This window comes from Diabrotica virgifera, chromosome 4 (genome assembly GCF_917563875.1).
Source record: "Diabrotica virgifera virgifera chromosome 4, PGI_DIABVI_V3a".
Lineage (NCBI taxonomy): Eukaryota > Metazoa > Arthropoda > Insecta > Coleoptera > Chrysomelidae > Diabrotica > Diabrotica virgifera.
The window spans coordinates 2,152,997-2,168,272 of NC_065446.1; the positions used below are offsets into that span (position 1 = coordinate 2,152,997).

The window sequence follows — 15,276 nt, forward strand, 5'->3', positions numbered from 1 at the left end:
ATATAGATCTAGTTTAGAATAGTTCCTGTATTACCTACTTCTTTTATCTCTTTTGTTTGGTCTTGTATCATTTGTTTTTGTTGTCTTCCTGTATTCACTGTATTGTTTTGAAGCTGGCATCTTAATGCAACAATTTTTATTAAGAATAAGCCACAATTTTACTTAAAAATCAGTTTATTCTGACGTTTCGATTTCCACTATGGGAATAGTTCTCAAAATACAAAACATTCGCTTTTTTTTTTAAGAAAATTGTAAATCTATTAACGACTTATAATTTAAAAAATAAACTTTTGTTTTAATTGACGTAGTTAATATTACTAAACTGCAAGTGAATATTTTTTTGTTTAAATATTGGTTACGAACACGTGTGCTTGGTTGTATAGTAACTTCCAGCCTCAGCCAGTAACTTGAGACAAGAATCTACAGGTCGAGCAAGTCTCGTAAATTTCACGATTGCGAGCCACGCTTCACGCAACCGTGTTTGCGTACTTGTGTTTCGAGTTGCGTGGTCGTGCGGAGTTATATTTACCAAATTTAAATATAATCGTTTTCAAAATTAAATCAATATGGCTACTGGGTGTAAAAGATAAATCTTATTCTATCTGTTCTTAATGAGTTTTAGATAATTTTAGTTGTATTTCTTTGTAATTTTGTGTTGTACAAAGATTAATTTAACATTTTCTCTGGAAGTATTAATTTAGAAAGATAATATGCTTCATTGGTGTTGTGTTTTGAAGTGTGAAATGCAAAGTAATTGTGATAGTTAAATGCAAGATAAAGTTCACTTTTAAACTGAACTAAATAAGGTATCTGAGAGACAACAATGGTTAAATGCAATACAATGTACAGGTTTTACTAGCGAAATGAAAATTTTCCTGTCCTGTCTGCTGTAATCATTTTATATCTGGTAAGTTACAATTGCAACAGTAATGATTTTTGAAGATGTTAACATTTTAATCTTATAGGAAAACCAGCCGACTTAATCGATAATAACAATCTCCAGATTGGGTTCCTTCAATAAATATGGTCTATAAACACAATGAAATAAGTTCCCCAAACTCTAAAATGGAGTGGTATCAAAGGAGAATTAAAGGGAAAAATATTCATATTGAAATTATTTATAAGGCACTGGACTGTCTTAAATTCTACAATAATACTAGGTGGGTAAATTATTTTAGACATTTTTCATTAAGAGTAGATTAAGATTAAGTAGATTTTCATTCAGTAGATTTAAGACTTGTTTACACGGGTAGAGTAATGATGCAAGTACTTGATAGAGTAGAGTAACTCTACCTGTAAAAATGCTCAGCACAGTAGAATAGCTGGTAGAGTATATAGTTGGAGTTAAAGTAGAGTGACTAGCAACCTATGGCAAAGTAACTACTCTATGACCACCACTACTGCCAAAATGTCTACTCAGCTGCACACTCTACCCATGGAACACGCTCAATTATGGCAGAATAGAGTAGGTAGGAGAGTACATGGAGGTGCTGTCATTCTGGCTGGAATTGTGTTTTGTGTAAATAGTGAAAATGAAGTTCACCGAAGATGAAACTTTAAAACTTGTAGAGCTATAATACGGCGAATGCCAGTGTTTATGGAATTTAGGTAGTGTATACTACAGAAATAAAAGTTTGCAGCAAGCTGCGGAGGATGAAATCGTCGAAAGAATGGCAAAGGGGGCTTTGGAGTAAACGAGCTTCAGCAAAAAATTAAGAATTTAAGGTGCACTTATAATCAAGAGTGTTTAAAAATACAAAAATCGGTTTCACTATACTAGCATCAGTACTATACTTGTACTCTCCTCATGTGAATGGTATCAAGCCATTTTTGGTAGAGTACTACCACTACTCTGCTCTCCTCAAAACTCTACCCATGTAAACAAGTCTTTAGAAACAGTGGAAAATGAGGTAGCTAGTAGAGTAGTAGTAGAGTAAAATATACTGGTTTAGCAAATTACAATGTTTTAAGGTAATACAGTAGCGATAAACAGGTAGCCAAAACGTGTTCCAAGATTGTCACTGTAATTTTGAATATTTTTTCGAGGCATTTGGCACATGTATTCGTAAAATAATAAAGAATGTCGGTACAGAGCCCAATTTGAAAAATATATTAATATGTGGAAATTACTCTGTAATTATACGATATTTAAAAAACGAGCCTGTACCGCCATTAAGAAGAACAAAAAAATACACTTTCTTCAAATAAACTTTTTTATCCAATGCCTAGATTTTGTGTAATTTTGGAACTACCAATGAAATAAAAAATTTTAGTAGTTCCAAAATAACACAAAATCGGATAAAAAAGTTGTATTTAAAAAAAGTGTATTTTTTTGTTCTTCTTAATGGCGGTACAAGCTCGTTTTTTTATATTGTATTTAATTACAAAGTAATTTCCACATATTAATATATTTTTCAAATTGGGCTCTGTACCGCCATTCTTTATTATATTACGAATATGTGTGCCAAATATCTTGAAAAAATATTCAAAATTACAGCCGCAATCTTGGAACACATTTTCGCTACCTGTTGATCGATACTGTTTCCTCTTAAGATAGTTTTAATAGTTATTTATGATATAAGTATTAAAAGTACAATTTTAAGACGCGCATGTGAAAGTTAACTTGAAAAAATAATTTTATTAATGTTTTGACTTCCACATCAGATGTCATTGTCAAAATACAAAATATTCATTATTATTAAGTTTGTTCTAGCAAACAGTCAAACTAGTCAAAAACCATCAGCAAACAGTTGGTCAGTAAAAGAACATAATACAGTCACCAGTGCGATCCCCTCTACTCGCGCTGGTCCACTATTCGCTGATGGTTTCAAACTGATGCTAGAACAAACCTATTATTATTATGCATATCATTATCTGTAAATAGTATTTCTTCTGATTGTTAATTGTAAAGGATAGAAAAATTACCATTTATTTTATTTTTTTTAGAATCAGCTGAGAGAAGTGGTCTACAAAAAACCATGAAGGAAACGGAATATGTGGCTACGAAAGGCAAAAGAAAGGTTTACAAAGCAAATGTGACACATCTTTTTGAAATATTTAGGAATATCAGTAAATTGCATTGAAAAAATGTATGAAAAGATTTTGTTCAATAAAAATGTTTATATTTATCAAGGATGTATTATTTGGTATGGCCACATATCGTCAGTGATGTAATAATACATCCTATCTGTTTTTTCATGAGTTTTGTAAGAGAGACTAAAAACTTGTCTTAGGGTCACCTCCTGTTTTCATATGATATTTTTTGACTTGTTTTGTAGTCAATTAAACTATCTATGAACTACAAAACAAGTCAAAACTTACATATCAACACAGGAGGTGACCTTAAAACATGTTTTTCCATCTCTCATACAAAACTCATGAAAAAACAGATAGGAGGTATTGTCACATCAGCAAGGATGTACAGTGATGAGTGCCCTAATAACCGGCAAAATATGGGCAACATATTTAGTTGTGAGATAAAAAGAAATGAAACTAGTCGAGCTGGGAAATTTAGCGAAATTAACCTTTAAATTTACGTTATATTGATCCCACCTTTACACATATCGGAGGAGTATGTCAACTAAAACTGTCACTGTGACAGTGGTAGTTTCCAAACTCGTCTGATACGTCTGAAGGTGGTACACAATCAATACAATCTAAATGTATAAGTTAATATCGCTAAATTTCCCAGCTCGACTAGTTTCAAGTCTTTTTATCTCACTACTTAATACATCTTTTGTGCTATTTTGCCGGTTATTAGAGCGGTCATCACTGTATTTCTGGTATATCCAGGGAATGTCTACAAAATATATTTTGAATGTCCAGAGAACATTTGTGGACATTCATGGAATGTTCCAATAAGACATTCAGGTAATGTTTAAAATGCTGACACAGGATTTTCCTGGGATGTTCAGGGAACATGTTTTCGGGGATATTCCAGGAATTTTTCAATGTCTGTGTACCTTCTATGGACCTATATGGAATATTTTGGTGTTATTACCGCCGCACTCCACTTGCGATTTGTAATCAGGAAGATTGAACACATTGTTTCAAATACAAGTCAATCCATTTGTGACTAAATAATCATGGATTGACTTCTATTTGAAAGAATGTGTTCAATCTTCACAACTACAAATCGCAAGTGGAGTCCGGCGCTTAGGGCTACTTCCTCTTCGGTATTACGTATTATACTACAGAAATCAGGAACTTTGCTTCTAAATATATGTATGCATCTTGGCCATCAAACATATTCTTCCAAACATTTTTTAAGGGGTTACATAGGTATTGTGGGTAAAAAAAGTGACTTTTTAAAAAAATTATATCTCGAAAACTAAAATTTATTTTTATTTATAATTGGAACATGTAAAAGTATAGTACTTAAGGTAGTCTCAAAAAAAGTTTCAGCCAAAAATATTCATTTTTGTAGAGTTTAAGTTTTTTTGCGTTGGCAGCATAACTAAGTCCAGTCTCATCTGAAATTAAAAAGTTTCTTGTAGTTTATACCTCTGGCTAGAATATGAACGAAGGAATTTAAAAAAAATGAAATTTGAAGATTTTACATAAGTTTAAACACATTTTTGACCCCAATTTTTCTCATTTTTAAGTAGTTTTTTTTATAAAACAAAAATGACCTCATCTAATAAAAAATCCTTTGTTCATTCACTAGCCAGAGGTATAAACTACAAGAAACTTTGATTTCAGATGAGACTGGACTTGTTATGCTGCTCACTGCAAAAAAGGGCTGTTGTCGAAAAATTGCAGTCAACTCTACAAAAATGAATATTTTTGGCTGAAATTTTTTTGAGAGTACTATACTTTTACACTTTTACATGTTTCAATTATAAATAAAAATAATTTTTAGTTTCCAAGATATAATTTTTTTAAAAAGTCACTTTTTTTACCTGCAAGACAACAACTTAACAAAATGCTGATTTCAAATTGTAACAAGTTGTTTTGCAAAGTATGCTGCCCTCTTGTATTTTCTGTGTTATCTTCATCATAAAATTACTTCATCTAAAAACTTTCTGCGATATATTCGCAACAACAAAAACAAAAAAAAAATAAAACAAAAGTTTAACCACCTTCACACCACAGAATCAAGCAATCAAGTTACAAAATTTTCAAACACCTCACCTGACACAGCGTCTCAAGTACGATTGCGCGCGACCACGCAACTCGAAACACAAGTACGCAAACACGGTTGCGTGAAGCGTGGCTCGCAATCGTGAAATTTACGAGACTTGCTCGACCTGTAGATTCTTGTTAACTTGAGTGGTAGAAACTCTTCTTTATCTATTCCCAGCTGCAGCTGTTTTACAGTGATGTGGAAATATATAGGCGACCCACATTGCAGTGTAGTATGAAGTATTGCCTACCGTTTAGTAGTTATTATTTTAGTTGCATTACACATAATTACCTACTGATAATTGCACAGTTTTTTTAATGGAAGCAATTAAAATGTTTATTAATTTTAGAAATTATTACAACTATCAGGGCTTCATAGAAAAATACCATAATGTTATTTTTTTGCTTACTGTGTTGTTTTTTTAAAACTTTAATTACTTTGTGTTTTAAAATTGTATATCATTTATTATATTCTGTGCGTTCTATTTGGTGTCCTGATCCCTGATATATTTATGTGTAGAGCAGGGTGAGCTTGAAACATGTTATTATCTAATTTACGATATCTTCAACTCTTTTTGTTGGAATATCTTCTACAACTCAAAAGTAAACAATACAAGACAAAATTTAAATCCGCTAAGCGTCCCTTTTTGAAAAAGACTATTTTTTCTAAAAAAAATATAAATTTCTGAAGAATTTCTTGAGCCCTCCCGCATATCCTCCACCCGCTACATTTTTTTTTAATTTGCAAAGTAGTGGATAAAAGAAAAGAAATTTGATATGTATTTATTTATACAGAGTGGGCCAAAGAAAAGATTTCACTTCGATATTTGGCAGTACTTATTAGATTTTAAGGAAATGCCGAAACAGGTCGATTTTTATTTTTAAATTACAAGTTTTTGATATATATTTCATACTAGTGGCGTCATCCATCTGGGCGTGATGACGTAATCGATGATTTTTTAAATGGGAATAGGAGTCGTGTGGTAGCTCATTTGAAAGGGAGTTCGATTCTCTATTTAGTAATATAAATAATAATATCATTATTTATACAGAGTGGCTAAAAAAATTATTTTTGAATTAAATTAATTGACGCAAAAAGAAGGTAATTTATTTAACTCAAAATACATTTTATTGCTGTCAGAAAATAGAAAAATGTGTTTATTGGGCAAATAAACATTGCTTTTTGCCTAAATTAAATGTTAAAACTATCAAAACAGATAGGTGGGACGCTGTTTGTGATTTAATTTAGGCGAAAAAAAATGTTTATTTGTGAAATAACCATTTTTATTTATTTTCTGACAGCAGTCCAATGTATTTTGAGTTAAATAAATAAAAAGTACATTCTTCTTTTTGCGTCAATTAATTAATTCAAAAATTATTATTTTGGTCACCCTGTATAAATAATAATATTAATGTTTATATTACTGAATAGAGAAACCTTTCAAATGAGCTACCACACGACCCCTATTCCCATTAAAAAAAATCATCGATTACGTCATCACGCTCTGACGGATGACGTCACTAGTATGAAATATATGCGAAAAAATTTAAATATAAAAATAAAAATCGACCTGTTTTGGCATTTTCTTAAAATCGAATAACTACTGCCAAATATCGAGGTGGACTCTTTTCTTTGGCCCACCCTGAATTTATTGCTGTGTGCATGTACTATTAATATAGATAGAAGTTTGAATAAACGTTTCTTTCATTTTGCAAACGATTACCTTGATAGTTATTGCAAATTTTTTTATGTAAAATGGTACTTTTTACAAATTTATATTTTTTTAGAAAAAATCGTTTTTTTTTTTTAAAAGGGACGCTTAGCGGATTTAAATTTTGTCTTGTATTGTCTACTTTTGAGTTGTAGAAGATATTTCAACAAAAAAAGTTGAAGATATAGTAAATTAGATAATAACGTGTTTTAATCTCACCGTGAGAGTGGTTTTACTATGCACATGTACATTCCGTTTTTATAGTGTCTTAACCCTCTTTGATCAAAATATTACCACCACGGAACGTCAACTTCCAGACTCCAGCCAGACCCAGACCTTATATCGCTTGACGTAATAATGAAGTCATGTTTGTCACATGTCCATGGTACATAAGGTGGTACATACCTGGTCCATTAAACCTTCAAAATTTGATGTGCCATCGTTATGTACCTTTTGGACTCCATTAAACAATCTCGTCTCTCTTATGTTGCGCTGTGCATACCGCTTACCTGGTCGAGAAATAACTCTTATACATAGGTGTCTAATCAATGATGTTAATGTTTACATTACTGAATAGAGAATTAAATAACCTTTCAATTGAGCTACCACACGACCCCTATTCCCATTTAAAAAAATCATCGATTACGTCATTACAGCCAAAGCCCCCACAACGCAGAAGAAACCCAATACTCAACTCCTAAAAAATGCCGTAATAGCAGATGAGTTCGGAAATAAGATAAATCGTGAGATTAAAAAACAGTTAGAAAGATCTGAACAAGAAAATGTCGGTCAAAATCTATATAGGTATCATTAATTCCGCCATGGTCACCATAGCAAACGAAGTTTTGAAACCAGAAAAAGACCCAATAAAGAAAAAGGATTGGATGACCGATAAAATACTAGACCTTATTCAACAAAGAAGAAATTGGAAAAACAAAGACGAGATTCGATATAGAGAAATATATCGACAAATAAGATACGAGGTTAAGCGAGCAAAAGAGGACTGGATAGAACAAAGATGTCGTGAAATAGAAGAGCTACAAAGAAAACATGACGAGTTTAGTATACATAAAAAGCTTAAAGAAATTACCTACACTCAGGGAAAAAGAACTCCTCACTTTATGAGAAACTTCAAAGGTAAAATCATTCTCGACTTGGATGAAAAAAAGAAGAATGGACTAACTATATAAAAGAGCTCTTCCTGGATACGAGGCGACCACTTAACACCACAAAGTATACGAATACTGGTCCTAGTATTTTAAAAGCGGAAGTAGAGAAAGCCATCAAACAGAGCAAAAATGGGAAATCTCCAGGCCCTGACCAAATACCATCAGACTGGCTCAAACTTCTGGATGACGACTATGTCTCACAACTAACAAACATTTATAACCATATATATGAGACTGGAATATATGACACAGATTTGGTTAGAGTCTACATTTATTCCACTCCCAAAAAAACCTAATACATCATCATGTAAAGACTAGACTAATTAGTCTTATGAGCCACTCTCTGAAGCTACTTCTTAAGATAATTCTTAATAGAATCAAGCAGAAATGTGAAGAGACAATGGGAAACAAACAATTCGGTTTCAGAGAAGGATTGGGAACAAGAGAAGCTTTGTTCTCAATGTTAACATTACTTCAACGATCATGGGAAGTACAGAAACCAATTTACGTCTGCTTTATAGATTTTGAGAAGGCGTTTGATAGAGTTCAACATAATAGGTTGTTCGAATATCTAGAAGTGATTGGAATAGATGATAAAGATCTGAGACTTTTACAACATCTATATTGGAATCAAGAAGCTTCTATTCTGGTAGACGGCAAAGAAACAGACAAATTTTCATTCAAATAGATATCAGACAGGGTTGTGTGTTATCCCCAACTTTGTTTAACGTATACTCAGAAATAATTTTTAATGAAGCCTTGGAAGGACAATGTGGAGTTCGAATCGGGGGAGAAACTATTAACAACATCAGATATGCAGACGACACCGCGATCGTGGCTGAAAATATCGAAGGTCTTCAATTCCTTATAGATCGAGTCACTAGAGAATGCTCCAATAACGGACTTAACATAAATGCAACAAAGACAAAGTTACTTGTGGTTAGTAAACAAGACGTCGGCCCTATGCAACTAATTGTCAGTGATGAACCAATAACAAAAGTTAACCATTTTAAATACCTAAGATGTTGGATAAACGAGACACTAAATCCAGATGAAGAAATTTAAACTCGTATAGAAATTGCAAGAGGAGCATTTATGAAACTTAGATCTATTCTGAGCAACTCTCAGCTGAACTTACAACCAAGAATCAAGTTTCTAAAATGTTATGTGTATCCTGTATTACTATATGGATGTGAAACCTGGATCATGAAGGTTAACATGATGAACAAATTAGAAGCCTTTGAGATGTGGTAGTATCGTAGAATGCTCAGAATATCTTGGGTTCAACGCATTGCAAACAGAGGAGTCTTAAACAGAGTAGGTCAAGGCGAAGGTGATTTAACCAAGATGATAAAAAAGAGAAAACTTGAATAGCTGGGGCATATAATGAGAGGTAGCAGATACAAGATGCTGCAGTTAATACTCAATGGAAAGATCGACGGAAAAAGAGGAATTGGTCGGAAGAAATATTCATGGCTTCGAAACCTTCGTCAATGGACTGGCTTATCAGCAGATCAATTATTACATGCCGCACAAGATCGAGAACGATATCGGTAAATTGTTATGGAAGCTACCCACGCCTAAAAATTTGGGCACGGTACTTAAAGAAGAAGACGTCATTACGCCCAAATGGATGACGTCACTATTATGGCATATACAGGGTGTAACAAAAATACAGGTCATAAATTTAATCACATATTCTGGTACCAAAAATAGTTCGATTGAACCTAACTTACCTTAGTACAAATGTGCACATAAAAATAGTTACAGCGCTTTGAAGTTACAAAATGAAAATTGATTTTTGTAATATATCGAAAACCAGTAAAGATTTTTTATTGAAAATGCACATGTGGCCTTCTTACGGCAGTAGAATCTGAAGAAAAAATTAAAGTGAAATTTTGACACCCCATAAAAATTTTATGGGGGTTTCGTTCCTTTAAACCCCCCCAAACTTTTGTGTACGTTCCAATTAAATTATTATTGTAGTATCATTAGTTAACCAAATTGTTTTTAAGACTTTTTTGCCTCCTAGTACTTTTTCGAAAAGTCAGTTTTTATCGAGATATTTTGAATATTTTTGTCAAATCCACCACATATTTGTATATGGTTAAGTACGATTATGGGCACTTGGTAATAATATGAAAATTTATTTATGATTTACATTTTTAGGTATATTTTGAACCATATTAAAAAAGAAGCCACATCTCGATAAAAGGTGCCTTATCGAAAAAATACAAAGAGGCAAAAAAGTTTTAAAAAGACAGTGTTTAACTAATGGTACCGCAGTAATAGTTTAATTGGAACGTACACAAACATTTGGGGGGTTTAAAAGAACAAAACCCCCATAAAATTTTTATATAAACATATTAAAAAATAAGCCTCAACTCGATAAAAACTGTCTTATCGAAAAGATACTAAGAGGTAAAAAAGTTTTAAGAATATTGGATTTAACTAATGGTACCACAATAATAATTTAATTGAGACGTACACAAAAATTTGGGGGGGGTTTAAGGCAACAAAACGCCCATAAAATTTTTATGGGGTGCACAAATTTCACTTTAATTTTTCTTTAAGATGTTCCTGCAATAAAAATGCCACATGTCCTTTTTCAAGAAAAAATCTCCAATAGTTTTCGATATATTCGAAATAATCGATTTTAATTTTGTAACTTCAAAGGGCCGTAACTTTTTTTATATGCATATTTGTACTAAGGTAAGTTACGTTCATTCGAACTATTTTTGGTCCCAGAATGTGATTTAATTTATGACCTGTATTTTTGTTACACCCTGTATATGGCAAAAAATCATAATTTAAAAATAAAAATCGACTTGTCTCAGGATTTTTCTCCAAAGTGCCCTATTCTGAAAAAGAGATATTAGTAATTTATATACATACTAGAGTTAGAGGTTGAATTGCGTATAAGTTCGAACGAAGTTATAATGGTTGGAGGAGGAGGAGGGATAGATTGTGTACCGGAAGTCGCTTTCCAAACAAGCGCCTGAGCACAATCATACTTCCATGATTGAAAGAAGAAGTTTTGACTTCTGTCGGCACTACCCCGAGTAGCCCGATCAAAGAACAATCTGACCCAAAAAAAAATAAAGGAAGGATGAAAATTTAGGAATAGGTAGTTGAAATTGTCTATTATTATATAAGAAAAAGTTTACAATTCTACATCCCCTCCATTTTTGAAAAATAGAGGGGAATACCCCCTCTCGAAGGTGAAAAATATACATTCAAAGTAAGTCCGGAATTGGATAAAATGACTAATTCTAAGCAACTTTTGTTCTATAGAGTTTTTTCCCTAGTCAATACTTTTTGAGTAATTTGCAAGTGAATATGTATGTTCATTTTTAACAGAAAAAAACATGTTTTTGGACGGTTTTTCGGAGATAACTCAAAAAGTAAGTATTTCAGCGAAAAAAATATTCTTAGCAAAAATATAGCTTATAAAAAAATGAAAAAAAAAAATGGTTTATGCTTAAGGTGTGTAAACCCAGTAGAAGCAGAGTTGTAGCTAATGAAAAGTACGTTCTTCTTCATAAAATTCCAAATCGAATATTTAAATGTGAAATAACCCAAAAACGGAGCACTTTTGAGGAAATTCATTTCAACTTTTTTAAAGTGTTTAAAAAAAGGATTATTTTTATTTTTTAAAAAAACTTGTAACATTAAAAGTAAGTGAGTTACGCTCAAAATATTGTTGGTCCCTTTTATTTTTTGGTAAAAAAAATCGCGAAAATCACCCCCTAATTAGCATCACAAATAAATTTTATCATTACCACTTCACAAGTTACTTTGCTTATGTATTATTTATATGATCTGTAAGTTTCATCGGTTCAAAGTGCTTATTTTTTCAAAAGCTGTAGTTAAAATGGCTTGAACGAGTAACTAATCACGAGTTTAGGCAAAATTTGAACAGCCATAGCATAATCAATTTTAGTATAACAAGAAAACAAAAAAGGAAAAATATTCAGAAAAGCAAAACGTACATTTTATTACTCTTTAAGATTTTTGGTATTACTAATAATTTTTAAGTTAATTCCATGAACAATTCCATTTTTTTTCAAAATTAAAAAAAATGTCTTATTTTAAATCCAATTTTTTTCAAAACTGAGCACTTTGAATTTGAACCAATGAAACTTATAGATAATATAAACAATACATAAGTAAAGTAACTTGTGAAGCAGTTACGATTAATTTTATTTGGGAAGCTAATTAGGGGTGATTTTCGCGATTTTTATACCAAAAAATAAAAGGGATCAACAATATTTTGAGCGTAACTCACTTATTTTTAATGTTAGAATTTTTTTAAAAACAAAAATAAACCTTTTTTTAAACACTTTAAAAAAGTTGTAATGAATCTTCCCCGAAAAGTGCTCTGTTTTTTGCTTATTTCACATTGAAATATTCGACTTGGAATTTGACGAAGAAGAACCTACTTTTTATTAGCTACAACTCTGCTTATACTGGGTCTGCAGACCTCACGCGTACACCATTTTTTTTTCAATTTTTTATAAGCTATATTTTTACTAAGAATATGTTTTTCGCTAAAATACTTAATTTTTGGGTTATCTGCGAAAAACCGTCCATAAACATGTTTTTTTTTTGTTAAAAATGAACATATTCACTCGCAAATAACTCGAAAAGTGTTGACTAAGTTAAAAAACTCTATAGAACAAAAGTTGCTTAGAATTAGTCATTTTATCCAATTCCGGGCCTATTTTGAACGTATATTTTTTCACTCACGAGAAAATATTTTTCACCCCGTATTTCCCAATTTTTGTAAAATGGAGATGTAGAATTGTAAACTTTTTCTTATATAATAAGACAATTTCAATTACCTATTTCTAAATTTTCATCCTTCCTTTATTTTTTGGAGGTTTTCGTAAAATTTTGTGTTGCCTGATCAGGCTAGAATGCCATTTTTTAATTTTCTTTATATTTACTATTTCAGAGACTTACTTAACCAAAATTTTACGTATTATTTAAAAAGGATACATTCTAACATTGAAGAAACTGTCTGAGGCGGATCATCCGTCCTTCCCACATGTTTGGCTACTTCTTTCCTAAGGTCATGGAATGTGCTATAATAAGGTGGCAGATCTAAATCTTTCCTATATGCTTCCCGATGCAGGCACTGTCGTAACGGAAGTTGGCCATCGGTTACTATCCTAAATCCAGAATTATTGGGATCTAAAAACAAAACAAAAATTAAACTTGAGTTTACTTGTACAATTGTTTAGTCAATTTTAGTTTTATGTGATGAGCTAACTAAATTTTACTAAACTTGCGTGCATAGAAATCGGCCCACTTATAAATTTGGTAATTTTTGATGTCTTGAATTTCCTAAACCTGTTGTCCGATTCAAGTGATTTTTTAAATTATGTTATAGGCTTACTCTTTAACAATATCGCTGTAATAATATTGTTGCCAAACAGGTAAATTTTCATTGAATACCGGGTATACCAATCAAACTGTGTTTTTTTTGTGTTCAAAGTTCGCATCACCCTAATATTCTATCATTTATAAAATACTGAAATTAAAACCGAACTATAGCCTCATAGTACAGAAAGCCACTGCGCATCCGCTAGGAAATATATTCTGATTCGGATTTTTTGCACAATCTTACTCAAAAAGGACCCCTTTTAATAAATTTGCATGTTGCCAGGTAAAAAAGTGGGTCAAAATTTTTTTAAACGTTTTTTTTTTGTTTTTTTCCTACAATTATTTTTTTTGCATCGAACAAAGTTTTTTTTAGATTACTTGGATCATTCCAAACAGAAAAGGTCTTTAGTAATTTTTCTCTAAAGTTGATAATTTTTCACATATATTTATAAGCGATTAAAAATTGAAAAATTGCGAAATCGGCCATTTTTAACCCTCAAAAACTATGTGAAAAATTGAAACTTTCAATATTGCCCAGGTAGGTAGATATTATTTGAACATCGACTGATGAAATTCCGAAGAGATCTTTGCAATACCATATCGAAAACCCCTTTGCTTTTTAATTGCTAATCAAGCAGCCGTTACACTAGTTTCAAGCGTTGCATGTACCTATACAACATTGTATGTAATATGCGTAAATATATGTGCGGAAAAATATTCTGATTCAATTTTTTTTCACCATCTTGCTTGAAAAAGTTCCCTATTAACAAATTTGCATGTTGCCAGGGTAAAAAATAAGTCAAAAATTGTTTTAAACAATTTTTTTAAACTTATAATGTTTTCCGATTACATGCAACGGTTGAAAATAGTGTCGCGCCCGCTTATTAGCTATATGATTAGCGATTAAAAAACAACGGTGTTTTCGATATTGTATCAATTTAAAGAATCTATCTTGACAACATTGAAATTTTCAGATTTTCATATAGTGTTGGAGGGTTTTAACCCTCCTTTTAAATGGGCGCTTTTACAATTTTTAAATTTTTAATCGCTTAAAAACTATCAACTTTAGAGAAAAGTCACTAAAAGACCTTTTCTGTTTGGAATGATCCAAAAATACTAAACAAACTTCGTTCGATGCAAAAAAAATAATTTTAAGAAAAAGACAAAAAAAAACATTTAAAAATTCTTTAATTTCTTGGAGAATATCGGTAAGATGCAAAGACGAAAATATCAAATAAGTTCCTTTCGTTTATTACTGCAGGAAATAATCACGTGACGGAAATATACCTACTAATCCCACTACATTAAAAATTAAAAAGTTGTTAAATTCGCAATGTAAAGAAAAATTATCGCGTTACTTATTGATCACAATTTCGCTTCCAATTAAGTAAATTAAAATTAGAAAAAAACTAAGATTGCTTAGGCAAGGTCTTATTAAATTAATCTAATCATTAAAAAGAGGTGATTTCAGACAATTATTATAAAGTGTTATCAGATTAGTAGCGTGATTAAGTTAATCGGTGTCAATTTATAACGGTTGGTGAAAGTACAACACTTGTAACAAACTGCAACTAGAATAAATAATCTGTTGGACAAAATTAAATCTGCAATTATTTTAACACGTCCTCTGCATGCAAAAAAATCGTATCCTTAACTTCTGAGGTTATTTTTAATAATGTCTCAGACTGTGGTCTCCAAGAAATGCGATAGGTTACGTACAGCGACAAGCACAGGAAGCTAGGACAAATAATCCCGGACAAAAAATCCCCACAAATTATGCCTGGACAAGAAATCCCCGGACAAAAAATCCCCACAAAAAATCCCGGACAAATAATCCCCACAAATATTTTTGGACAAAATATCCCCACAAAAATCTTGGACAA

At 31.7% G+C, this 15,276-nt stretch overlaps 1 protein-coding gene and 1 long non-coding RNA gene across 3 annotated transcripts in view; one reads left to right on the top strand and one right to left on the bottom strand.

Moving 5' to 3' along the window:
• The window catches only part of LOC114324397 (RNA-binding protein fusilli), a 372,033-nt gene that overhangs the window by 202,956 nt on the left and 153,801 nt on the right, over positions 1–15,276 (bottom strand). For both annotated transcript variants that reach the window (XM_050647923.1, XM_050647922.1), the window contains exon 3: positions 13,007–13,201. In XM_050647923.1, the coding sequence (XP_050503880.1) occupies positions 13,007–13,201 (195 nt within the window). The remainder of the gene's footprint in view (positions 1–13,006; positions 13,202–15,276) is intronic.
• LOC126882874 (uncharacterized) lies at positions 427–3,128 on the top strand. The gene is made up of 3 exons (XR_007697416.1): positions 427–907; positions 966–1,160; positions 2,947–3,128. It is a non-coding gene; the product is annotated as an uncharacterized LOC126882874 (long non-coding RNA).